The sequence below is a fragment of the Nomascus leucogenys genome, chromosome 18 (assembly GCF_006542625.1).
Source record: "Nomascus leucogenys isolate Asia chromosome 18, Asia_NLE_v1, whole genome shotgun sequence".
NCBI classification, from domain to species: Eukaryota; Metazoa; Chordata; class Mammalia; order Primates; family Hylobatidae; genus Nomascus; species Nomascus leucogenys.
The window spans coordinates 99,965,275-99,989,900 of NC_044398.1; the positions used below are offsets into that span (position 1 = coordinate 99,965,275).

A 24,626-nucleotide genomic window follows, 5' to 3' on the forward strand; every position below is an offset into this window, starting at 1 on the left:
TCCGGGTGTGGAGCCTGGGTTGCACCTGCTCTTGGCCGGGAGGTGACCCCCAGAGCCGCAATGACAGCTCATGAGGATGGCTTTACCCAGCATGCCTTCATGATGCCAGCAAGGCAGAGCCACCAAAACAGAAAAATGGAAGATGCATTTTGTGGAAAGATTGTGTTATTTGAAATTTCAAAGAGAGCACTGCAGTCATCCTCACAGGTAGAAAGAAGGGCATTTTACACGGTGGAGAGGGCAGGACCATTTATTTTAGCACTTGGGGTTTCTGAAGGTTATTGTCTCCTGAGGGACCCTGAATTCATTTAGGGACTCCTAGTCAAGGGCCCTCTGGGTCCCCCCCAAGACTGGCACAGAACTCTCTCCCCAAGAGTGAACTTGGGAAACAGGCTGGGAACTCCCCACAACCCGGATGCCCCACGCCTTAGGAAGAAGTTGGTAAATCTGATTCTTCCAGGCGCATTTCAGCTTGGGGATAGAGGGTGTGATTCACCTGTTATTGGGGTCCTAGGTTCTCAAACACGCCTGGCCGCTGCGGATTCTGCCTCTCAGGCACCACTTCCCTTTAGACCCTGGGAAGTAAGGCCTCAAATGGGGAGGACAGAGACTGTGCTTTACTTTCTGGGGGAAGGAACCATTTCTCCTGGGCAGGCATGGGGGCTGGGTGTCAGGAAAAGGGCCAGGGGCCCAGTCCTGGAATCAGACTCCAGGAAGGTCCTAGGAAACGTTCCCATGCCCGCTGTCTTTCGCTCACCAGAATCCCCCGAGATGCACAGCTTCACATGGTAAGACAGGCACAGTTGCTGCTATACCAGCTTGTGATACGTTGTGTGGGCTTTCAAGCGTTTGTTTGTTTATTTATTTGAGACAGGGTCTTGCTCTGTTACCCAGGCTGAAGTGCGGTGGCACGATCGTAGCTCACTGTACCCTCAACCTCCTGGGCTCAAACAATTCACCTCAGCCTCCCAAGTAGCTGGGGCCACAGGCGCATGCCACCATGCCTGGCTAATTTTTTTAATTTTTTTGTACAGATGGGGGTCTTGCTTTGTTACCCAGGCTGGTCTTGAACTCCTGATCTCAAGCAATCCTCCCACCTCCCAAAGTGCTGTGATTACAGGTGTGAGCCATCATGCCCAGAGGGTTTAATTTTTTTTTTTTTTTTGAAATGACGTCTCGCTCTGTGGCCCAGACTGGAGTGCAATGGCGTGATCTCGGCTCACTGCAACCTCCACCTCCCTGGTTCAGGTGATTCTCCTGCCTCAGCTTCCCAAGTATTTGAGATTACAGGTGCCCATCACCATGCCGGGCTAATTTTTGTATTTTCAGTAGAGACGGGGTTTCACCGTGTTCGCTAGGCTGGTCTCGAACTCCTGACCTTGAGTGATCCACCTGCCTCGGCCTCCCAAAGTGCTGGGATTACAGGCGTGAGCCACCACACCCAGCTAATTTTTTTTAACTTAGTTTCTAACATTTAAAAATTGAGAGTCATAAAATTGATTCTTTTATTTTTTTAGACAGAGTTTCGCTCTTCTTGCCCAGACTGGAGTGCAATGGCTCAGTCTCAGCTCACCGCAACCTCCGCCTGCTGGGTTCAAGCGATTCTCCTGCCTCAGCTTCCTGATTACCTGGGATTACAGGCATGTGCCACCACACCTGGCTAATTTTGTGTTTTTAGTAGAGACGGGGTTTCTCCATGTTGGTCAGGCTGGTCTCGAACTCCTGACCTCAGGTGATCCGCCCACCTCAGCCTCCTAAAATGCTGGGATTACAGGCATGAGCCACCATGCCCGGCCTATAAAATTGATTCTTTAAAAAAAATTGGAACATTTACCAATGCTGCAACCACCTTCCCCACCCTCAGGGTCCACTTTCTAAGAGGCCACAGTGCCTGCTTGGCCCCTGTAGCACTTGAGTTTGCCACTCTGCTTTTGGAGTTAAACATGTTTTAGGAGTCCTGGGATTCTGATTGATGCTATTGTCAATTTGATGAAAGAAAAATTACTTCTGGGATTTGTGTCTGGTGTTTTCCAGGTGTTCTGTTTTTGGGATTTTTGTTGTTGTTTTGTTTTGTTTTTGTTTTTGTTTTTCTGAGACAGAGTCTCGCTCTGTCATCCAGGCTGAAGTGCAATGGCACCATCTCGGCTCATTGCAACCCCTACCTCCCGGGTTCAAACGATTCTTCTTCCTCAGCCTCCCGAGTAGCTGGGATTACAGGAGTGTGCCACCGCGGCCAGCTAATTTTTGTATTTTTAGTACAGACAGGGTTTCATCATGTTGGCCAGGCTGGTCTCGAACTCCTGGGCTCAAGCAATCCACCCAACTCGGCTTCCCAAAGTGCTGGGATTATAGGCTGAGCCACTGTGCCCGGCCAGGTGTTCTGTTTTTGTTTTTGATTTTTTAGAGATGTGGTCTCAATATATCACCCAGGCTGGTCTCGGACTCCTGGCTTCAAGCAATTCTCCTGCCTCAGCCTGCTGAGTAGCTGGGACCACAGGTGTGAGCCACCACACCCGGCTTCTAGGTGTTTTAAGCCTCAAGGCGAAGAGAGACATGCAACTTAACAAGTCAGTACTGTTTTCAAGCCAGAGTGAGCGATGAACTGAAAGCTGAAGTGGGGAGGGGTCCTGGAAATGATGACACTCTTCACTCTGCCAACCAGAAGGAGAGCTGAGTGTCCAGGGTCAGGGAATTCACTCCTGAAAGGGACCCTTTCACCCCACACAGTCCCAGGAGTGCACCAAGCCCCCCCAAAAGTGGATGTGTCGATGTGTCCCGACTCTTGGGGAAAAGTTTCTCTACCAGCAAAAGGGGCCACTTCAGGGATACTGGGGGAGTCCAAAGGTTTGGATCTCTCCATAGGATCACCTAAATTAGGTCAAATGAAGTCTGAGCATCTATTTAATTGTTCAAAGAAGATTTATTGGACATCTACTATAAGGCAGACATTACCTTCTTCTTGAGAATGAGAGGTATTCCTTCCAGGGCTGGCTTTTGGATCTAGGCAGGTCTAGGAGAGAGGGTTACCACAGTTGCCTTGTGGCAATAGCAACCCCTAAAAGAGCTCCAAAAGGCGTCAGGGCAGGGTGAGTCAGTAAGTAGAGGAGATATTAAAAACTTAAACGGGACTGGGTGCAGTGCCTCGTGCCTGTAATCCCAGCACTTTGGGAGGCCGAGGTGAGCTGATGGCTTGAGTCCAGGAGTTCCAGACCAGCCTCAGCAACATAATGAGACCCCAACTCTATTTATTTATTTATTTGTTTTGAGTGGAGTCTTGCCCTGTCGCCCAGGCTGGAGTGCAGTGGCACAATCTCAGCTCACTGCAAGCTCTGCCTCCTGAGTTCACACCATTCTCCTGGCTCAGCCTCCTGAGTAGCTGGGACTACAGGCCCCCGCCACCACGCCCAGCCAATTTTTGTATTTTTAATAGAGATGGAGTTTCACTATGTTGGCCAGGCTGATCTCAAACTCCTGGTCTCGATCTCTTGACCTCATGATCCACTCGCCTCAGCCTCCCAAAGTGCTGGGATTACAGGCTTGAGCCATGGCGCTCCGCCCCCAACTCTATTTAAAAACAAAAAACTTAAATGCCTCCAGCCACCAGCTTACATACGGGACCAATGGCTTGGGTGTAAGATGGGAGGGAGAAGGGACTTCAGAGGCCTTTGAGAAATCATTGAAGAGAAGCCAAAAAACAATTCGATTCCTCTGTGACCTCCTGACTTTTAAATTGATGACAAAGTTTTAAAATTTAAGAATTCCAGCCGGGCACGGTGGCTCACGCCTGTAATCCCAGCACTTTGGGAGGCGGAGAGGGACAGATCACGAGGTCAGGAGATCGAGACCATCCTGGCTAACACGGTGAAACCCCGTCTCTACTACAAATACAAAATAATTTAGCCAGGCGTGGTGGTGGGCACCTGTAGTCCCAGCTACTCGAGAGGATGAGGCAAGAGAATGGCGTGAACCCGGGAAGGGGAGCTTGCAGTGAGCCGAGATACTGCCACTGCACTCCAGCCTGGGGGACAGAGCGAGACTCTGCCTCAAAAAAAAAAAAGAAAAAAAGAATTCCATATAAGTCTAGCAGAACACACCTGCTGTCTGCATCCAACTCACAGGTCATCTGTGTAGGGACGTACTTACCTCTCAAGAACTGACTATAGGCCGGGCGCGGTGGCTCATGCCTGTAATCCCAGCACTTTGGGAGGTCAAGGCTGGCGGATCACCTGAGGTAGGGAGTTCGAGACCAGCCTGACCAACATGGAGAAACCCCATCTCTACTAAAAGTACAAAATTAGCTGGGTGTGGTGGCACATGCCTGTAATCCCAGCTACTAGGGAGGCTGAGGCAGGAGAATCACTTGAACCTGGGAGGCGGAGGTTGCGGTGAGCCGAGATCACGCCATTGCACTCCAGCCTGGGAAACAAGAAAGAAACTCTGCCTCAAAAAAAAAAAAAAAAAAAAAAAAATCAAGAATTGACTATAATTGGGGCCAGGCGCAGTGGCTCATGCCTGTAATCCCAGCACTTTGGGAGGCCGAAGCGGGCGGATCACCTGAGGTCAGGAGTTTGAGACCAGGCTGACCAAAATGGAGAAACCGCGTCTCTACTAAAAATACAAAAATTAGCCGGGCATGGTGGCGCATGCCTGTAATCCCACTTACTCGGGAGGCTGAGGCAGGAGAATTGCTTGAACCCAGGAGGGGGAGGTTGTGCTGAGCCGAGATGGTGCCATTGCACTCCAGCCAGAACAACAAGAGCTAAACTCCGCCTCAAAAAAAAAAAGGAAAGAAACGAAGAATTGACTATAATGCACAAAGCCGCTTAGCAGAGCTTCGAGCATGGTAACTACTCAATAAATGCCAACTCCTGCAGCTGGCGGCTTCACTGACCCTGAGTGAGGAGAGGACTCTTCCTTTAGTAAATAAATCATGATCTGCTATCAGAGATCGACCTGACAGTTAAGTCAAGACTTAAAGAATAATAAAAACTAGGGAAAAAAGACCCATCTGAAGTAAGAACAAAATAATTGGTGCTAATTAAGGTGGCTACTCCAGGTTGGAGACAGGGAGATGTAGCCAGCCTTAGGAAGGAAGGAAGGAGACGACGATAGGGGAAAACAAGGGAGCTGAGCAACGTAAAGAAAAATAAGAATAATAAAGAACAGAGCAGGCCGGCGCGGTGGCTCACACCTGTAATCCCGGCACTTTGGGAGGCCGAGGCGGGCGGATCACGCGGTCGGGAGTTTGAGACCAGCCTGGCCAACATAATGAAACTCCATCTCTACTAAAAATACAAAAATTAGCTGGGCGTTCTGGCGGTCGCCTGTAATCCCAGCTACCTGGGAGGCTGAGGCAGGAGAATCGCTTGAACCCGGGAGGCGGAGGTTGCAGTGAGCCGAGATCGCGCCACCGCACTCCAGCCAGGGCGACAGTGTGAGACTCCGTCTCAAACAAACAAACAAACAACAAAAAAGAGCAGAGCAAATGTTGAACTCTAAAAGAGAAGAAAAAGAAACCAGCAGAAGTGTTAGATAGGTAGGACCCAAGGAATACACATTGTTAAAAGAAGAAAAGAATTCCCAGGGGGACACCAGCTCCTGAGAGCCTCCGGAGGCGTGGAGGCGACCCGGTCCCCGAAACCTACACGGCTGCAGGAGGCCCAGGAGCCCCACGCGAACCTGTCCGCACTGCCCAGCGGCTCAGTTCACAGAACAAAGACGCGGTAGCCTGTCGCCCAAGCAACGGCCCCGCCCCGCCCACGGGAGGCGCCGGTGATTGGCCGCAGCCCCCGTGGCCCCGCCCCCGCCACCCAGCCCCGCCCCGCGGCGCTCACCTGCGCGCTCCCGTTCGCGTCCCCGATCGGCAGCTCCACCGAGCGGGGAGGGTCACCCTATCGTGGCCGACCCCGGCGGGTGTCCCCGCGTTTTGCGTCCGGCTGCCCCATTGCAATTTCCGGCTTGCCGGGCCTTTTCGCGGCGCCCCACCTGTCCAGCCCGGGGCGCGGGGGCAATCGCCGTGAGGAGCAGGCGGGGCGAGGGCACCCCACCCTCGAGTCGGCTTCCGCCCGTGGGGAAACTGAGGCTGCCTGGTCTAGGGCCTCCACGGGGAAGCGCCGAGGCCTCCTCCATGACTGGGACCCGGGGGTCTTAATGAAGGGAGAGTCTAACCTCCCGGGCGAGTATCCCGATCCATGAGGCGCCAACCCCCGCCCGGGCGCCCGGGTCCAGCCTCCCCGGCCGAGGGTCGGCCTCACACTCCCCTGCTTCGGGTGTTTGGTTTTGTTTAAAAAATGGGACTATACTGCCAGGCGCGGTGGCTCACGCCTGTAATCCCAGCACTTTGGGAGGCCGAGACGGGCGGATCACCTGAGGTCTGGAGTTCGAGACCAGCCTGACCAACATGGAGAAACACCGTCTCTACTAAAAATACAAAATTAGCCGGGCGTGGTGGCACATGCCTGTAATCCCAGCTACTAGGGAGGCTGAGGCAGGAGAATCGCTTGAACCTGGGAGGCGGAGGTTTCGGTGAGCCGAGATCGTGCCATTGCACTCCAGCCTGGGCAACAAGAGTGCAACTCCGTCTCAAAAAAAAAAAAAAAAAAAAAAAAAGGGACTATACTATATGTTCTACCTGGGTCTTGCCCCCTCTGTGTGGGTGACATATATCTTAGAGATTGTTCAAAATAAAAAACATAGAGAAAAGGAGAAAAATAGAAAAAAAAAATGCAGCGTTGCCTTGCTCTTTTTTTTTTTTTTTTTTTTTTAAGCTAGGGCGCATTCTCTTGTATGGGTCTGTTACAATTTCCTTTACCAGGCTTCTACTCACCACCCACGTCTTGACACCCTTGCCTTGCAGTAACAGGAACCACCCCAACAGCTACTACCATGGAGCCTTGGTGGCTTTCTAGTGAATGAACAGACATCTGAGCTTGCAAGTAGGGCGGGAAGGGAGGCTATCCTCATGCTCCCACAGGAGTGTCCTCAGCCCCAGGCTCCTGGCCTAAACCTGGCTCACAGATCTCAGCCTGGGCAGCCTGCCTCTCATCGTTGGGAAAAACAGCCTATTCCCGTCTTGAACAAACCCCAGGAGGACGGGAAGAGCATCTCTAGGGAACAACACCAGGTGCTTCTTTTGTTTTGTCTTATTTTGTTCTGTTTTGTTTTGTTTTTTGTTTTCGAGACGGAGTCTTACTCTGTCGCCCGGGCTGGAGTGTAGTGCCCGATATCGGCTCACTGCAGCCTCCGCCTCCCGGGTTCAAGCGATTCTCCTGCCTCAGCCTCTCGAGTAGCTGGGACTACAGGCACGTGCCACCACACCCAGATAATTTTTGTATTTTTAGAAGAGATGGGATTTCACCATGTTGGCCAGGATGATCTCGATCTCCTGACCTCGTGATCTGGCCGCCTTGGCCTCCCAAAATGCTGGGATTACAAGCATGAGCCACCACGTCCGGCCTGTTTGTTTGTTTTGAGACAGGCTGAAGTGCAGTGGCATGACCACAGCTCATGGCAGGCTCGACCTCCCAGGCTCAGGTGATCCTTCTGCCTAAGCCCACCAGTAGCTAGGACTACAGGCAAATGCCAACACGCCCGCTAATTTTTGTATCAGTAGAGACGGGTATTTGTTTGTTTGTTGTTACTCTGTCGCCCAGGCTGGAGAGCAGTGGTGCAAGCTTGGCCTACTGCAACCTCTGCCTCCTGGTTTCAAGTGATTCTCGAGCCTTGGCCTCCCCAGTAGCTGGAACTACTTCCACGTTTCCATCTCATTCTTTTAAAAATTGTGTTTTTGTGGCCAGGCGCGGTGGCTCATGCCTGTAATCCCAGCACTTTGGGAGGCCAAGGCGGGCAAATCATCTGAGTTCAGGAGTTTGAGAACAGCCTGACCAACATGGAGAAACCCCATCTCTACTAAAAAAAAAAATACAAAATTATCCAGGCGTCGTGGCGCATGCCTGTAATCCCAGCTACTCGGGAGGATGAGGCAGGAGAATCGCTTGAACCCGGGAGGCAGAGGTTGCAGTGAGAGAAGATCATGCCATTGCACTCCAGCCTGGGCAACAAGAGTGAAACTCCATCTCTAAATAAATAAAATTCTGTTTTTGTGAATGCTTCATACTGTTTTTTTTTTTTTTTTTTTTTTTTAAAGAAACCAATTAAGAATGAGAACCAGGGCTCCTTAGATAAACGGCCAGTTCTAGGACCCTGGTAAGAAATGTGAGAGATTAGCCTGGAGGGTCTAATAGTGCCAGGAAGGACAGGAATGCTAAACAAAACAAAACAAAGTTAATGATGGAGCATGTTTTCATTTATTTATTTTTATTTATTTATTTTATTCTTCTTATTATTATTATTTTGAAACGGAGTCTCACCCTGTCAGCAAGCTGGAGTGCAGTAGTGCAATATCGGCTCACTGCAACTTCTGCCTCCCAGGTTCGAGTGATTCTACTGCCTCAGCCCCCCAAGTAGCTGGGATTACAGGCACGCACCACCATGCCCAGCTAATTTTTATATTTTTAGTAGAGACGGGGTTTCACCAGGTTGGCCAGGCTGGTCTTGAACTCCTGACCTCAGGTGATCCACCCGCCTCGGCCTCCCAAACTGCTGGGATTACAGGCGTGAGCCACCGCGCCCAGCCACCCAGCTAATTCTTCAAAAATTTTTGTAGTGACGAGGTCTCACTATGTTGCCCAGGCTGATGTCAAACTCCTGGGCTCACGCGATTTTTCCGCCTCTCAAAGTGCTGGGATTACAGGTGTGGGCCACTGTACCCAGCCCTACTTCCTTCTTAATGGTGTATTTCTAAGTAATAGCAGAATTGCCCAAATGATCATCCTACAAGCAGTTGGCACTGTGGAAACTCTATTATGTCTCAGGGGTGCCCAGTGCCCCGGCTTTCCCTGCAGTACACGATTCTGCACTTTCAAAGGGGAATGCCCCAAACAGGGAACTCTTTGCAAGTCTTGCTGGAATCAATAATATGTAAATACTAGAAACGGATGTATTGCCACTCTTTAAACAATCACCTTGAAGATTGCTACTGGCAATAGGGCTTTCAGAGAGAATCACAAAGCAGAAAGTTCAAGGTCCTTTGAGAAGGAACTGACATGCAAATATTTTATGTTGTGTGTTTGTTTTTTCTGTTTAGAAACAGAGTCTTGATATGTTGCTCAGTCTGGCCTCCAACTCCTGGGCTCAAGTGAGCCAATGGCTTAGCCTCCCACGGAGCTGGGACTACAGATGTGAGTGATTCAGAATCATATGCTTTGGCACCACCTTGCAGTAAGAAAACTAAGGTGCTTAACCAGTGAGAAGGGCCTCACTCCTTATAGGGGTCTCAGAGCAGGGCCAAGACACTCCTGAACAAGCCATGCTGGGACCACCCCCAGGACAAACGGTGGATGTAGGTTCGACACCCTCTCTTTTTTTGTGGCCTGTATAGGGACCAAAATACGTTCCTAGCGCTGTTCAGTCTTTGCAGCTGGAACATGGTTCTTTTTGTGTGTGTGTGTGTGTGTGTGTGTGTGTGTGTGTGTGTGTGTGTGTGTGTTTGAGACAGGGTCTGGCTCTGTCCTCCAGACTGGAGTGCAGTGGTGGGATCATGGCTCACTGCAGCCTCAACCACCTGTGCTCAAGTGATCCTCCTGACTCAGCCTCCTGAGTAGCTGGGACTACAGGCACACACCAGCATGTCCAGCTAATTTTAAAATTTTTTGTAGAGACGGGATCTCACTATGTTGCCCAGGCTGGTCTCAAACTCCTAGGCTCAAGCGATCTTTCCACCTCAGCCTCCCAAAGTGCTAGGATTAGAGGTGTAAGCCACTGCACTGGCTTGGACTGTGGTTCTAAGTGCTCACCCTCCCAAATCCCAAATCAGCAAAAATTCTGCTGACTGGGAGTGACCTACCTTCTGGGCAGGACTTTTGTTTTTTTTGAGACGGAGTCTCGCTCTGTCACCAGGCTGGAGTGCAGTGGTGCGATCTCAGCTCACTGTAATCTCTGCCTCCTGAGTTCAAACAATTCTCCTGCCTCAGCCTCCCGAGTAGCTGGGACTATAGGCGCCCGCCACCACGCCCAGCTAATTTTTGTATTTTTAGTAGAGACGGGGGTTTCACCATGTTGGCCAGGCTGGTCTTGAACTCCTGGCCTCAGGTCATCCTCCTGCCTTGGCCTCTCAAAGTGCTGGGATTACAAGAGTGAGCCACGGTGCCTGACCTTGCCGGGCCTTTAAAATCAAAAATTTGCTGCAAATCAAGCTGTCCCGGCTCTATTTTCTCCCTTCCCCTCTGTCCCCTGGGGCTCCTTCCTCACTTCCCATCTCCCCTTCTTCCCTGCAGAGGTTTTAGGCTCCTAATCATTGCAGGAAGCAGCTGTGTTCTCCAGGGGAAAGGCGAGGTCCTAAGGCACCCCAGTGCCCTGCACTTCGCCTATTGTTATTCTTCCTCCGCTCTCCAGCAGCCACAATAGTCTTTCCCCGCAGGAAACACCACAACTCTGAGGTCCCAGAACCGCCCCGAAGCCACAAAAGGCTATTGAGTGCTTTAAATGGGGCGAGTCGGAGCTCAGACGTGCTCTCGCTGTAAAATGCACACTGGATTTTGAAGACTTTTATGAGAAAAAAGAATGAGAAGCATGTCATTAACAATTTTCTGGGCCGGGCGCGGTGGCTCACGCTTGTAATCCCAGCACTTTGGAAGGCCGAGGCGGGCGGATCACGAGGTCAGGAGATCGAGACCACGGTGAAACCCCGTCTCTACTAAAAATACAAAAAAAAAATTAGCCGGGCGTGGTGGCGGGCGCCTGTAGTCCCAGCTACTCGGAGAGGCTGAGGCAGGAGAATGGGGTGAACCCGGGAGGCGGAGCTTGCAGTGAGCCGAGATTGCGCCACTGCACTCCAGCCTGGGCGACCGAGCGAGACTCCGTCTCAAAAACAAACAAACAAAAAAACAATTTTCTGTATTTGTTGAAATAATATTTTGGATATAACGAGTTAACTAAATCGTATTATTAAGATTAATCGCTGGCCGGGGACGGTGGCTCACGCCTGTAATCCCGGCACTTTGGGAGGCCGAGGCGGGCGGATCAAGTGAGGTTGGGAGTTCGCGACCAGCCTGACCAAAATGGAGAAACCCCTTCTCTACTAAAAATACAAAATTAGCCGGGTGTGGTAGTGCATGCCTGTAATCCCAGCTACTCGGGAGGCTGAGGCAGGAGAATTGTTTGAACCCAGGAGGTGGAGGTTGTGGTGAGCCGAGATCGGACCATTGCACTCCAGCCTGGGCAACAAGAGCGAAACTCCGTCTAAAAAAAAAAAATTAATCGCATCTGTTTCCTTTTACCTCTTTAATTGTGGCTACCAGAATATTTAAAATTGCGGCTGTGGGTGGCACCACACTTCTCTTGGAGGACACTACTCCAAAAGTTCCCGGTCCCACTCCGCACAGTTCACCCCAACTCTGTAGGGGCCACGCTCTCTTTAGCGCCCCCTAGCGTCAGGTACGGATTCATACACGTTTATTATCTTGAAGGTCTCAGTGCTTTTGCAAACCTTCTCTTCTACAATCCTCTGCTGCAATACATCTGGGAGGTGGGATCATCGTTCACGCATTACAGAGGAGGCAGTGACGATTTTCAAATGAAAAGTGACTTGGCCAAGGACACATGCAGCTGGGCTGTGGAGGGCCTAGTCTGTCTCCTTTTTCCATCCCTCGTTTATTTCCAGAGGTGTTCCTACACCTGAAAAGCGCCAATCCCCCTGCACACCCTGGCAGACAACCGGATTCGATCCCTGGCAGCCCGAACGCCAACAAACACCCAGCGTCTTTCTGAAGCGACCATAAGCCATTCGAGGAAACACGCACGGGGTCCTGCTTGTCCTGACCTTGTCCCCAATGCCCAGGGCAGCTCTTCATGGAGGCCAGTCCCTGAGGCTCCCTCGGTGGCCTCAGACCTCGGAGTACACACGTGCAGTCCTTACCTCCCAAAGATAAACCTAACCTCCCACTCTGTTCTTCACCCACTTCAGACTGCTGTCCCATATATGGTCACCAGAGACATATGAGAACCACTAGAGATAGCCCCAAACTGAAAACTGCCCACTGGCTACCCATAGCAGAATGAATAACTGATGTAATGAGGAAAATCATTCAGCAACGAGAGGGAAAGAATGCTCGATGGCATGGAGTCCCAGCTGTAGCCCCAGCTCCTTGGCAGACCGAGGTGGGAGGATCACTTGAACCCAGGAGTTTGAGTCCAGCCTGGGAGATATAGTAAGACCTTGTCTCTAATAAAATAAAATAAGTGGAATTGAGAGAATTACAATTTTAAAAGAAACAAAAATTTTTAGTAGAGATGGGGTTTCACCGTGTTGTCCAGGCTAGTCTTGAACTCCTGACCTCAGGTGATTAAAGAGGCTGAGTGCGGTGGCTCATGCCTGTAATCCCAGCACTTTGGAAGGCCAAGGCAGGTGGATCACCTGAGTTCAGGAGTTCAAGACTAGTCTGGCCAAAATGGTGAAACCCCATCTCTACAAAAAATACAAAAAAAAAAAAAAAAAAAAATGAACCGGGCATGATGAGAGAGGCTCCACGCCTCTCGCTTCCGAGACTGTAGTGGCTGCCTGGTCCCGCCAAGGCCACACCCTCTCCGGCGCTACAGCACCCCGCCCCGCCCCGGACACGCCGCCTCAGTCCCCACAGAACCTCGCCCCGCCCCTTGGCCTTCAGGCCCACTTCCCTGGGGGCGGGGTTTTCTGGCCCCGCCCCTGGACAAACTATGGAGTAGGAAGAGCCCGCGACTGGGAGAGCGAGGCGCGGGACGCGGGGAATGCAGAGCAGAGCAAGGAGCAAGACCGTCGTACGAAGGGAGCACTAGACAACTGAAATAGGAACAGGATGAGCTCAGGTGTTAAGTGCAGGAAAACAAAGACCCGTCAGATGAGCCAGTCAGGCAGGTCCTGGCCCCAACGGACCGAGGGGTCTAGGCCAGGGGAACGGCCAACACCTGAGAGGTGGGCCTGCCTCCCCGGGGTCTCTGAACGCTCAGGAAGGCACCAGCTGCAGCCAAGGGCACAACCCAAGAAGGCACCTTAAGCACAGGGATGGAATTTGTTTAGGCCCAAACACTGTTGGTGAAGTCACTTCCCTCCCGGGGAGCCCTTGCTTCGTCATCGGTAAAGTTGGGACAAAAGCCACCTGGCAGGACTCGGGAGGACTTTAGGTGACCGTGTAGATGGAGCAGCCTCTCCCCCTTCACATCCTCCTGTTCCATTTTTTCCTAGCACCGTCTCTGCTCCTTTGCACTAGAATGTAAGCCCCTGAGAGCAGGACCTCATTCCTTCAGTTTCTCTCTGTGTCCTTAGCCCCTGCTTTGTAACAGTGCCTGGCACACAGGAGGCCATTGCAAAGAGTAGTCACGTGAATGAAAAGCCTAGCAAAGAAGCCAGCACACTGTGGGCATTTAAAAATGGCAGCTCTTAGCCCAAAAGAAAGACGGGCAGACCTGCAAGGGGCACCAGGCCAGTCTTGATTTGGGAGGTGGTTACACTCTCACACATGCTGGGATTGAAATCTGGATTTCTCACTTTGTCTTCATGTCACTGGCCCCGCCCTCTTCCCATCCCGCTCCCAAACTGGGAGCTTAAGGGTTAACTCTAGGAAGCCCCTCATCACCTGGATGGGATGGGACTGGGGCAAGGAACTTCCTGTTCCATTTTCCCAGAGCCCTTCTCCAGGCTGGCGGAGGCTGGCTTTGGCCCTGGAGTCGTCAGAGAAGCCCCCCAGCATCTCTGCCTGTGTAGTGGGGACTCCGAGTGGTGAGTTGGAGGGAGGCCGGGGTGCAGGCTGCCAGGACGGGTGCTAGGAGCTCACAGCAGCTTGGAGAGAACACGGGAGGCTCCAGGCCTTGGTGCTGGGGTGGGGGCTGGAAGAGTCTTGGGAGGATGTAGAGGGTCTGCTGGGGAGCCTCGTGCCAGCCAGCTTGGTGGACCTGTCGCTTTGGGGGCGTTGGGGATGAGGGAGATCGCAGAACTTCCTGTGACATTGAAGAAGGCTGGCTTCACGTGCTCCCAGGTGGACTGATGGGCCTTGTCCACTCAGCCCAGCACGTGGAGGGAAGCCGACCAACAAACAACAAATCAGGCCGCTGCCAGCTGTGTCCAGGAGAAAGGGAGTGTTCCCGGCCGAGGACCTCACCTTTGCCCCCTTCCCCAACTCTGGGCTCTCACGTGACCTGGGTGGGTCTCGCGGCAGCACCTCCACCCCGGGCTCCAAATTAAGCTGGTCAAATGTTGGATGGTGGCTGTAGAGCCTCCGCCTGCCTCCCTTCCCAGCCCACCCCCAACAGAGGAGCATATTAACAGAGCTTTTGTCCTGGAGATCTGGGGGGAGGGAGAGATTCTCTGAAGCCAACTTGTCTCGAATTCCACCTCTTTGAAACCTTTTGGAGAGATCTCACCTGGAGATTCCGGCCTCCCTGTGTGGCTCGCCCTGAGGGCTGAAATTTGGAATCCTCATTTTTTTCTGTTTCATGCTGTGATATTTCGGCTAAGGCTAGGAAAATGGCACACAGCAGAATGGAGATCAGTTCCTTTTCTGTTTCAGAGCTTTGGCACTGTGTTCTAGACCTACGTTCTCAGCCTAAAGCAAATCTTGGCTCCACCTGGTGTGACCCTGAGCACATCACCAAGTGCAAAGCTTGGTGTTTGCACTTGGCCAAGGGAGAAATGATTGTTTAGTGCATGGGCTGGACCGTGATGAAATGAGCCTAATCGCCAGACACTCAGTACCTGCCCGCTGCTCCTGCAGGGCAATGGATGAGCAGTGATTGGTTTTCTTGTTATTTTGTGCATGCTACTGAAAACCAGTGAAACGCAATCCCATTTTCTCCCCCCTCCCCCACGCTTTTCTTTTTTTTCTTTTTTATTTCTTTTTTTTTTTTTTTTTTTTTTTTTTTTTTTTGAGACAGGGTCTTCGCCTTTTATCCAGGCTGGTGTGCAGTAGCGTGAACATGGCTCACTGCAGCTTTGACCTCCCGGGTTCAAGCAATCCTTCTGCCTCGGCCACCCAAAATGCTGGGATTATAGGCATGAGCCACCGCATCCGGCCATACAACACGATTTTCCTGATTATTTATCACAGACCTTTTCTGCCCTAGAAGTTGTTACATGCTTTCCTTCGAGATGGCCAGAATCATTGCCATTTCCTAATTTCTGCTAACAGACATTGAAGTAACTTCAAGTGCTGGATGAACACTCATTGAACTAGACACAACTCCTACTCCCAGGCCAGGCAGAGAAATACACTCATCTGTGATTGAGGCAGTACATCGCCCTAGTGGGCAGAGACAGGGTGGGGGGATGGGGGCTGCCCGGAGTGGATGCCAGAGGGCCAGAAAGTGTAGTTCCGGCTCGGGGGTGGTTACACTCTCACACATGCAAGGGTTGAAATCTGGATTTCTCACTTTGTCTTCGTTTATCTGGCCCCACCCTGTCCCCATCCAGCTCCCAAAATGGGAGCTTAAGGGTTAACGCTAGGAAGGCCCTCAACACCTGGATGGGATGGGACTGGGTCCTTCCCCAGGTGGCTGAGGTTGGGAGATGCAGGGGAGCCAGGGTGGGGGTGAGGGGCTTGGAAGATACTGTATGTTGGGGGGAGGTTGCGAGAGATGGGTCATGTTCTAGAATCACCTCCCCCTCCTCAGCGGCTAAGCTTAAAATCCCCCATTCTGTACCCCGCCTGAGAGGGAGGTTCAGAGAACCCTCAGGCTTATATTAAGGGGGCACACCGAACTGTCCAAGGCTCTCAACTAGGCCATCATTACCAGGGAGAGGCTACCCAAGGCTGGGTGGTTACCTGTTTTTTTTTTTTTTTTTTGAGACAGCGTCTCATTCTGTTGCCCAGGTTGGAGTGTAGTGGTGCAATCTCAGCTCACTGCAATCACTGCCTCCCGGGTTGAAGCGATTCTCTTGCCTCAGTCTCACGAGCAGCTGGGACCACAGAAGCAAGCCACCCTGCCTGGATTTTTTTTTTTTTTTTTTTTTTTTTTTTGAGACAGAGTCTCGCTGTGTCACCCGGGCTGGAGTGCAGTGGCGGCGCGATCTCGGCTCACTGCAACCTCCGCCTCCCAGGTGCAAGCAATTCTCCTCTCTCAGCCTCCTGAGTAGCTGGGACTACAGGCGCATGCCACCACGTCCGGCTAATATTTGTAATTTTAGTAGAGACAAGGGTTTCACCGTATTGGTCAGGCTGGTTTCGAACTCCTGACCTCAGGTGATCCACCCACCTCGGCCACCCACAGTGCTGGGATTACAGGCGTGAGCCACTGCACCCAGCCACTGGGTTACCTTTTTGCTGAACCTTAGTGTCCTCGGCTGTAGAATGAATGGGTCAGTGATGGGCCCAACAGAACTATGAGTCACTGTTTGCTGCGGTGCCTGGTGTTGTAATCAGCAGCAATGAGAACAGTAACAGCTTGTGCTCATGGATGCCTACTCTGTGCCAGCCACTACATGCTGGACAGTGCCCTGTGCCATTCAGGTGGGTGGAGTGGTGCGTCAGGCTTTCTTCACATCCCCCTACCTGGGGTGCCAACTGGGAGTGGAGGGTGGGAGGCTCTAGGAGAGGTTCACTTTTAGCCCTGAGGCTGGAGAACAGGAAGAGCAGAAAGAGGGCAGGAGCCTGGGTTTCCATGTTTATAAAATGACCCCTGCCTGAAATAAAATGTAAAAGAACGTCAGAGATCTAACCAAAATATGAGCCTGCTCTGCTCAGAAAAGCTTAAATCATCCAGCCTCAATTAGTTGAGCAGGGCTAAACTGAGTCCCCTGTGGGTGGGGCCGAAATTTCGGAGGTTCCCCATGGGTAGCACTGGGTTACCAGACCAGGAAAGAGAAGCCCCACAGCTCTAGATCGGGAGGAGGTTGGGGGCTGTAGATGACTTATTTTATATTTTTATTTTTTGAGACGGGCTGGCACTGTCGCCTAGGCTGGAGTGCAATGTTGCAGTCACAGCTCACTGCACTGCAGCCTCAACCTCCTGGGATCAAGCAGTCTTCCCACCTCAGCCTCCCAAGTAGCTAGGACCACAGGTATACACAACCATGACTGGCTAAATTTTTTTTTTTTTTTTTGAGATGGAATCTGGCTCTGTCGCCCAGGCTGGAGTGCAGTGGCGCGATCTTGGCTTACTGCAAGCTCTACCTCCCGGTTTTATGCCATTCTCCTGCCTCAGCCTCCTGAGTAGCTGGGACCACAGGCACCCGCCACTGCGCCCGGCTGATTTTTTGTATTTTTAGTAGAGACGGAGTTTCACCGTGTTAATCAGGATGGTCTCGATCTTCTGACCTCGTGATCCACCCTCGGCCTCTCAAAGTGCTGGGATTACAGGCGTGAGCCACTGCGCCCGGCAACTGGCTAAATTTTTATTTATTTATTTGTTTTTTTGAGACGGAGTCTCGCTGTCGCCCAGGCTGGGGTGTGTGGCGAGATCTCTGGTCACTGCAAGCTCCGCCTCCTCGGTTCACGCCACTCTCCTGCCTCAGCCTCCCAAGTAGCTGCGACTACAGGTGTCTGCCACCACCCGTGGCTAATTTTTTGTATTTTTTTTTTTTTTTTTTTTTTTGAGACGGAGTCTCGCTCTGTCGCCCAGGCTGGAGTGCAGTGGCGTGATCTCGGCTCACTGCAAGCTCCGCCTCCCAGGTTCGCGCCATTCTCCTGCCTCAGCCTCTCCGAGTAGCTGGGACTACAGGCGCCCGCCACCACGCCCGGCTAGTTTTTTGTATTGTTAGTAGAGATGGGGTTTCACCGTGGTCTCGATCTCCTGACCTCGTGATCCGCCCGCCTCGGCCTCCCAAAGTGCTGGGATTACAAGCGTGAGCCACCGCGCCCGGCATTTTTTGTATTTTTAGTAGAGACGGGGCTTCACAATGTTAGCCACGATGGTCTCGATGTCCTGACCTTGTGATCTGCCTGCGTTGGCCTCCCAAAGTGCTGGGATTACAGGTGTGAGCCACCACACCCTGCCCTACATTTTTAATTTTTTAGAGACGGGGGTCTTGCCATGTTGTCCAGGGCTGGTCTTGAACTCCTGAGGCTCAAGTGATCCTCCTGCCTCAGCCTCCCAAAGTGCTGGGATAACAGGCGTGAGCCCAGCCCCTCTAACCTTTTATTTGGAAAATTCGAAAACATCCAGAGAACTTGAAAGAGCAGTGAAATGAACATTCATATATGTATCTCATCGCCAGTCCACAAATGTGGCTGAGCCTTCAGGCCCCTTCTCCAGACTCTTCAGCATCTTCTAAGAACGCAGCCATTTCCTATACATTACAAGACTAGACTTTCATCTCAGAAATGGGTAGTCATACTATTATCATCTAGTATCCCTACCATACTCACAATTTTCCGGCTGGCCCCAGGATGTCTTTTAAAGCCTTTAAGAAAAATGAATGAGGATCCAATCTAGGTTCACCCACTTGGTTGTGAGTCCTCTTTGGGCTCCTGTCCAACAGCGCCTCCTACAGGCACTTACTTTTTATGACACTGAGTAACTCAGGCCAATTTATTTGAGAGATGGTCTGACTTGTTCCATGTTCCCTGCAAGGCCCTAAACATTGGAAGTTGGATCTAAAGGCCACAATTAGGTCGGGCGGGGTGGTTCACGCCTGTAATCCCAGTACTTTTGGAGACCGAAGCAGGTGGATCACCTGAGGTCAAGAGTTCGAGACCAGCCTGGCCAACATGGTGAAACCCTGTCTCTACTAAAAATACAAAATTAGCTGGGTGTGGTGGCGCGTGCCTGTAATCCCAGCTACTCCAGAAGCTGAGGGACGAGAATCACTAGAACCCGGGAGGCGGAGGTTGCAGTGAGCCGAGATCTTGCGGCTGCACTCCAGCCTGGGCAACAAGAGTGGAACTCCATCTCACGTAAATAAATAAATAAAAGCTGGTTGGATTGAGATTAGGCATTTTTGGGCTAGGCACAGTGGCTCACGCCTGTAATCCCAGCACTTTGAGAGGCTGAGCCAGGTGGATCACTTGAGCCCAGGAGTTTGAGACCAGCCTGGGCAACATAATGAGGCCTCGTCTCTACAAAAAAGAAATAAAATTAACCCAGCATGGTGATATGCACCTGTAGTCCCAGCTACTCGAGAGGCTGAGGCAGGAGTATCACTTGAGCCCAGGAGATCAAGGCTGCAGTGAGTCGTGATTGTGCCACTGCACTGCAGCCTGCGTGACAAAGTGAGACCCTGTCTCAAAAAAATAAATTACTTAATTAAATTGAAAATTTAAAAAACAGGCTTGGTGCAGTGGTTTACGCCTTAATCCCACACTTTGGGAGACTGAGGCGGGCTGATCACTTGAGGTCAGGAGTTCAAGACCAGCCCAGCCAACATGGCGAAACTCTTGTGTCTACTAAAAATGCAAAAATTAGCTGGGCGTGGTGCCACAGGCCTGTAATCCCAGCTGCTGTAAACCCAGGCTGAGGAACGAGAATCGCTTGAACCTGGGAGGTGGAGGCTGCAGAGAGCTGAGATCATGCCACTGCACTCCAGTCTGGGTGATATAGCAGGACTCCATCTCAAAAAAAAAAAAAGCTTTAAAAAATAAACTTTTTTGGCCAGGATCCATCTTGATGGTGCCATGTGCTTCCGGTGGCTACATCAGGAAGAAGGGAAGGGCAGAGTGTTTCTCTTTCAGGGATGGTCACTTTAACCACTTGGGAAAAGTGATGCAAATTTCTTTCTTTTTTTTTTTTTCTTTTTTTTTTTGAGACAGAGTCTCCCTCTGTCACCCAGGCTGGAGTGCAGTGGTACGATCTCCGCTCACTGCAAGCTCCGCCTCCCGGGTTCACGCCATTCTCAGGCCTCAGCCTCCCCAGCAGCTGGGACTAAATTAGCCTGGCTAATTGTTTTGTATTTTTAGTGGAGATTAGGTTTCACCGTGTTAGCCAGGATGGTCTCAATATCCTGACCTCGTGATCCACCTGCCTCGGCCTCCCAAAGTGCTGGGATTACAGGCGTGAGCCACCGCGCCCGGCCAAGTGATGTAAATCTCTAAGTGCTTTAAGGAGGGATGATAATACAGAACTGTCGGTTTTCTCTGGCCTTTGCTTTGTTGGTAACCCTGAGACCGGGGGCTGTCCTGCCCTCATGAGCCCTTACCCAGTGAGAAAAGCAATTCCTCTGGGTCTGCGTATTGGATGTCTTTTAACATGGATGACCCAGGTATCGGGCCAGCTTCCTTGCAGCAGATCCTAACCCAGGGTGTTCACCTTTGCAGGTGTGGGAAGAGAGGAGAGAGACCCAAGAGCGGGGCCGGCGGTAGGGCAGCATCCCCACAGTGAAGGATGCTTGAAGAATCAGTCCCAGCTGCCCTGGAGCAGGAGCAGCTGGGGGAAGTCAAGCTGGAGGAGGAGGAGGCTGTCAGCCCAGAGGATCCCAGGCAGCCAGAGTCCAGGCTGAGGCCCGAGGTGGCTCACCAGCTGTTCAGATGCTTCCAGTATCAGGAGGACATGGGGCCACGGGCGTCCTTGAGCCGGCTCCGGGAGCTCTGCGGCCACTGGCTGCGGCCGGCTCTGCACACCAAGAAGCAGATCCTGGAGCTGCTGGTGCTGGAGCAGTTCCTGAGTGTGCTGCCTCCACACCTCCTGGGCCGCCTGCAGGGGCAGCCGCTCAGGGACGGGGAGGAGGTGGTGCTGCTGCTGGAGGGCCTCCACCGGGAGCCCAGCCACGCGGGGCCGCTGGTGAGGGGGTGGGGCAGTGGGCTGAGCAGCATGTGGACGATGGGGACTTGATCCCCCCAGTGAGGAATCTCTGGAAACTCCACTTTCCCCCACCTGACCATTCCTTCTTCACCTCCTAACTCCTCCCCTGGCTCTCACCTCGTTTTTGTCCCATGTCCCCTCGGAGTCAGGACACAGGTTGCCACCCCGGGAGTCACTTGAATGTGTTTTGAACAGGATTTTAGTTGCAATGCTGGCAAGAGTTGTCCCCGTGCAGACGTCACCTTGGAGGAAAAGGGGTGTGCTTCCCAGGTCCCCAGCCACAGCCCCAAGAAGGAATTGCCTGCAGAAGAACCTTCAGTGCTGGGCCTATCGGATGAGCCTCCCCCACCCCAGCCAAGGCCTGCTAAGCCTGCTGAGCTGGGACAGTGGAGACTTCCCCCAAGTTCAAAGCAGCCGCTGAGCCCGGGGCCCCAGAAGACATTCCAGGCCCTGCAAGAAAGCAGTGAGGAGCTTGTGCCCCAGGAGACCAAGGACTGGGTGTTGGGGAGGGGCCTGGATGTCTGGGGTGGGGTGAGAAGTGGGGCCTCCCCAAGTGACCAGGACAGGACAGCGCCAAGGTGTCTTCACAGGGCCCGGAAGATGCGGTGCATGTCCTTGCAGCCACATGGCAGGCAGGGCTGCCTTCTAACAGTGCTTCCTCCCCTCTTCCCCAATGCCATCAGGTCCCCAGGGCCCCTCACCATGGCCAGAGGAGAGTTCCCGAGATCAGGAGCTGGCGGCTGTGCTGGTGAGCTGGGCCGCACCCCAGGGTGTCTTGAAGCCCCAGGAACTTCTCTACAACTGTAGTTTTAGCAAATCCATACCTTCCCTGATTCAGTCCTGGGAAGCGTTTCATTCCCCACAGGTTCCTGAGGCATGCTCCTCACTCACCAGGGTTTCTGCTCTTGATACAGGAGTCCCTGACCTTTGAGGATGTGCCAGAGAATAAGGCGTGGCCTGCACACCCCCTGGGTAAGCAACCCTTCCCTGGAGAAGTGACCACTGATGCCTCTTTCTTTTCTTGTCTTTTTTTAAGAGATGTAGTCTCGCTATGTTGCCCAGGCTAGTCTCAACTCTTGGGCTCAAGTGATCCTCCCACCTCAGCCTCCCAAAGTACTAGGATTACAGGCATGAGCCACCGTGACCGGCCAACACCTCTTTCTTTGCCTGAAGCTCCAGACCCTACCTGACTTTTTGGCCTTTTTGTTTTTTGAAACAGGATGTCACTCGCCCAGACTGTGGCACAATCATGGCTCACTGCAGCCGGGACCTCCTGGGCTCAGGTAATCCTCCCACCTCAGCCTCCCGAGTAGCTGGGACTGTAGGTGTGTGCCACCACGCCCAGCTAACTTTTTGTAGAGAGGTCAAATAAAGGGGCACCCTTGTTTGACCTCCACCCTCTCTACCCACCTACCAGGTTTTTTTGTTTGTTTGTTTTGAGACAGAGTCTCACTGTGTTGCCTAGGCTGGAGTGCAGTGGCACCATCTCGGCTCACTGCAACCTGCGCCTCCCAGGTTCAAGCGATTCTCCTGCCTCAGCCTCCCGAGTAGCTGGGATCACAGGCACGCGCCACTACACCCAGCTGATTTTTTTTTTTTTTTTTTTTTTTTTTGTAGAGACGGGGCTTCACCATGTTGGCCAGGGTGGTCTCGAACTCACTCCTGACTTCAAGTGATCCGCCTGCCTCGGCCTCCCAAAGTGCTGAAATTACAGGCGTGAACCACTGTGCCCGGACTTTTACCTACCAGCTTTGCAGGATCCTGGGTTTCTTTCCACTTCCAGGCCAATCAGGTTCTGGTGATTGATAGGGGCCCTGGGAATAGGCCTGATCATCACTGTTTTCTCTTGTTTCCCAGGATTCGGAAGCAGAACCCCAGACAAGGAGGAATTTAAACAAGAAGAGCCCAAAGGGGCTGCCTGGCCCACTCCCATCTTAGCAGAGTCCCAGGCAGATAGTGCTGGGGCGCCGGGAGAGTCTTGCGCCCAGACGCTCGGACGGGGCGCTGCGGCGAGCGGCCCTGGTGAAGATGGGTCCCTTCTTGGCGGCAGTGAAATTTTGGAGGTCAGAGTGGCTGAGGGCGTCCCCGAGCCCAATCCGGAGTTGCAGTTCATCTGCGCGGACTGCGGGGTGAGCTTCCCGCAGCTGTCTCGCCTGAAGGCGCACCAGCTGCGCTCGCACCCGGCCGGGCGCTCCTTCCTGTGCCTTTGCTGCGGGAAGAGCTTCGGCCGCAGCTCCATTCTCAAGCTGCACATGCGCACTCACACGGACGAGCGGCCGCACGCCTGCCACCTGTGCGGCCACCGCTTCCGCCAGAGCTCGCACCTGAGCAAGCACCTGCTGACCCACTCCTCCGAGCCCGCCTTCCTGTGCGCAGAGTGCGGCCGCGGCTTCCAGCGCCGCGCCAGCCTTGTGCAGCACCTGCTGGCGCACGCCCAGGACCAGAAGCCGCCCTGCGCTCCTGAGAGTAAGGCCGAAGCGCCGCCACTGACCGATGTCCTGTGCTCCCACTGCGGCCAGAGCTTCCAGCGCCGCTCCAGCCTCAAGCGCCACCTGCGGATCCACGCCAAGGACAAGGACCACCGGTCCTCCGAAGGCTCCAGCAGCCGCCGCCGGGACTCCGACCGGAGGCCCTTCGTGTGCAGCGACTGCGGCAAGGCCTTCCGGCGCAGCGAGCACCTGGTGGCCCACCGGAGGGTGCACACGGGCGAGCGGCCCTTCTCCTGCCAGGCTTGCGGCCGCAGCTTCACGCAGAGCTCGCAGCTGGTCAGCCACCAACGGGTGCACACGGGCGAGAAGCCCTACGCCTGTCCGCAGTGTGGGAAGCGCTTCGTGCGCCGGGCCAGCCTTGCCCGCCACCTGCTGACCCACGGTGGCCCTCGGCCCCACCACTGCACCCAGTGCGGGAAGAGTTTCGGCCAGACCCAGGATCTGGCCCGCCACCAGCGCAGCCACACGGGCGAAAAGCCCTGCCGCTGCAGCGAGTGCGGTGAAGGCTTCAGCCAGAGCGCCCACCTGGCGCGCCACCAGCGCATCCACACAGGGGAGAAGCCCCACGCCTGCGACACCTGCGGCCACCGTTTCCGCAATAGTTCCAACCTGGCCCGCCATCGCCGCAGCCACACGGGCGAGCGGCCCTACAGCTGTCCGACGTGCGGTCGCAGCTTCCGGCGCAACGCGCATCTGCGACGGCACCTGGCTACCCATGCGGAGCCCGGGCAGGAGCAGGTCGAGCCCCCGCAGGAGTGCGTGGAGTGCGGCAAGAGCTTCAGCCGCAGCTGCAATCTGTTGCGACACCTGCTAGTGCACACGGGCGCCAGGCCCTACTCCTGCACGCAATGTGGCCGCAGCTTCAGCCGCAACTCCCACCTGCTGCGCCACCTGCGCACCCACGCCCGCGAGACGCTGTACTAGCTTGGCCCGCCTTCCGCCAGCCGCGCCCTGCGCAACCCACCCGGGGTCCTCCACAGCGGAGGCCTGCAGGAATGTCCCTTCCCACCACACCCCACTTCCCTCTCCTTCCACTTTCACGGCTGTCCTTCCCTGCCCGAGGCATTGCTTTCTGGCCTCAGCAATGTAATTAAAACGCCTGAAGTAAAATGGCCTTCTCCAAAATGGCCCCTCTTTATTTCTTTACAAGCCCACCAAAATTCGAACTCTCAACTTTCCCTCTGGGCCACAGGGACACAGCTGCACCTCTGGAGCCGGCTGCCTGGGAGCAGGTAGGGGGAGAGTGTCGCCACCCAGAGTGGGGGAGAAGGGGGAGATGTCAGCCTTCACAGCCAGCTGTGGGGAGAGCCAAGGAATCTGACCCTGGAATGTTTTCTCCTCTGGAGTCTACCCTTGATCTGTGCTGTGCAGTAAGTACTC

The 24,626-nt window shown here is 53.3% G+C and overlaps 1 protein-coding gene and 1 long non-coding RNA gene across 6 annotated transcripts; both read left to right on the forward strand.

Annotated features, from left to right (window-relative positions):
• The first annotated feature begins 5 nt into the window (after positions 1-5).
• On the forward strand, positions 6-1,961 carry LOC105737834. Its single transcript, XR_004026756.1, has 2 exons — positions 6-207; positions 1,518-1,961. It is a non-coding gene; the product is annotated as an uncharacterized LOC105737834 (long non-coding RNA).
• Positions 1,962-13,704: 11,743 nt separating this feature from the next.
• ZSCAN10 (zinc finger and SCAN domain containing 10) lies at positions 13,705-24,371 on the forward strand. 5 transcript variants are annotated; one of them, XM_003269198.3, is made up of 6 exons: positions 13,705-13,810; positions 20,274-20,736; positions 20,953-21,220; positions 21,441-21,505; positions 21,672-21,729; positions 22,615-24,371. In XM_003269198.3, exons 2-6 carry the CDS (start codon positions 20,341-20,343, stop codon positions 24,168-24,170), a joined length of 2,343 nt encoding a protein of 780 aa, XP_003269246.2. In that variant the 5' UTR covers positions 13,705-13,810; positions 20,274-20,340; the 3' UTR covers positions 24,171-24,371. The 5 variants fall into 5 exon arrangements, with proteins under 5 accessions (XP_003269246.2, XP_012352811.2, XP_030654062.1 ...); XM_012497357.2 differs by lacking the exon at positions 20,953-21,220; XM_030798202.1 differs by lacking the exon at positions 20,953-21,220 and having other exon boundaries at positions 20,274-20,601.
• Positions 24,372-24,626: the final 255 nt, after the last annotated feature.

What these genes read in the sequence shown, in the direction of transcription:
- ZSCAN10 (XM_003269198.3), top strand. Translation starts at nt 20,341, where the DNA reads ATGCTTGAAGAATCAGTCCCAGCTGCCCTGGAGCAGGAGCAGCTGGGG. An exon ending in CCAGCCACGCGGGGCCGCTG is followed by an intron (nt 20,737 to 20,952) that starts GTGAGGGGGTGG and finishes TGTTTTGAACAG; the next exon opens with GATTTTAGTTGCAATGCTGG. An exon ending in GTGGCCTGCACACCCCCTGG is followed by an intron (nt 21,730 to 22,614) that starts GTAAGCAACCCT and finishes CTTGTTTCCCAG; the next exon opens with GATTCGGAAGCAGAACCCCA.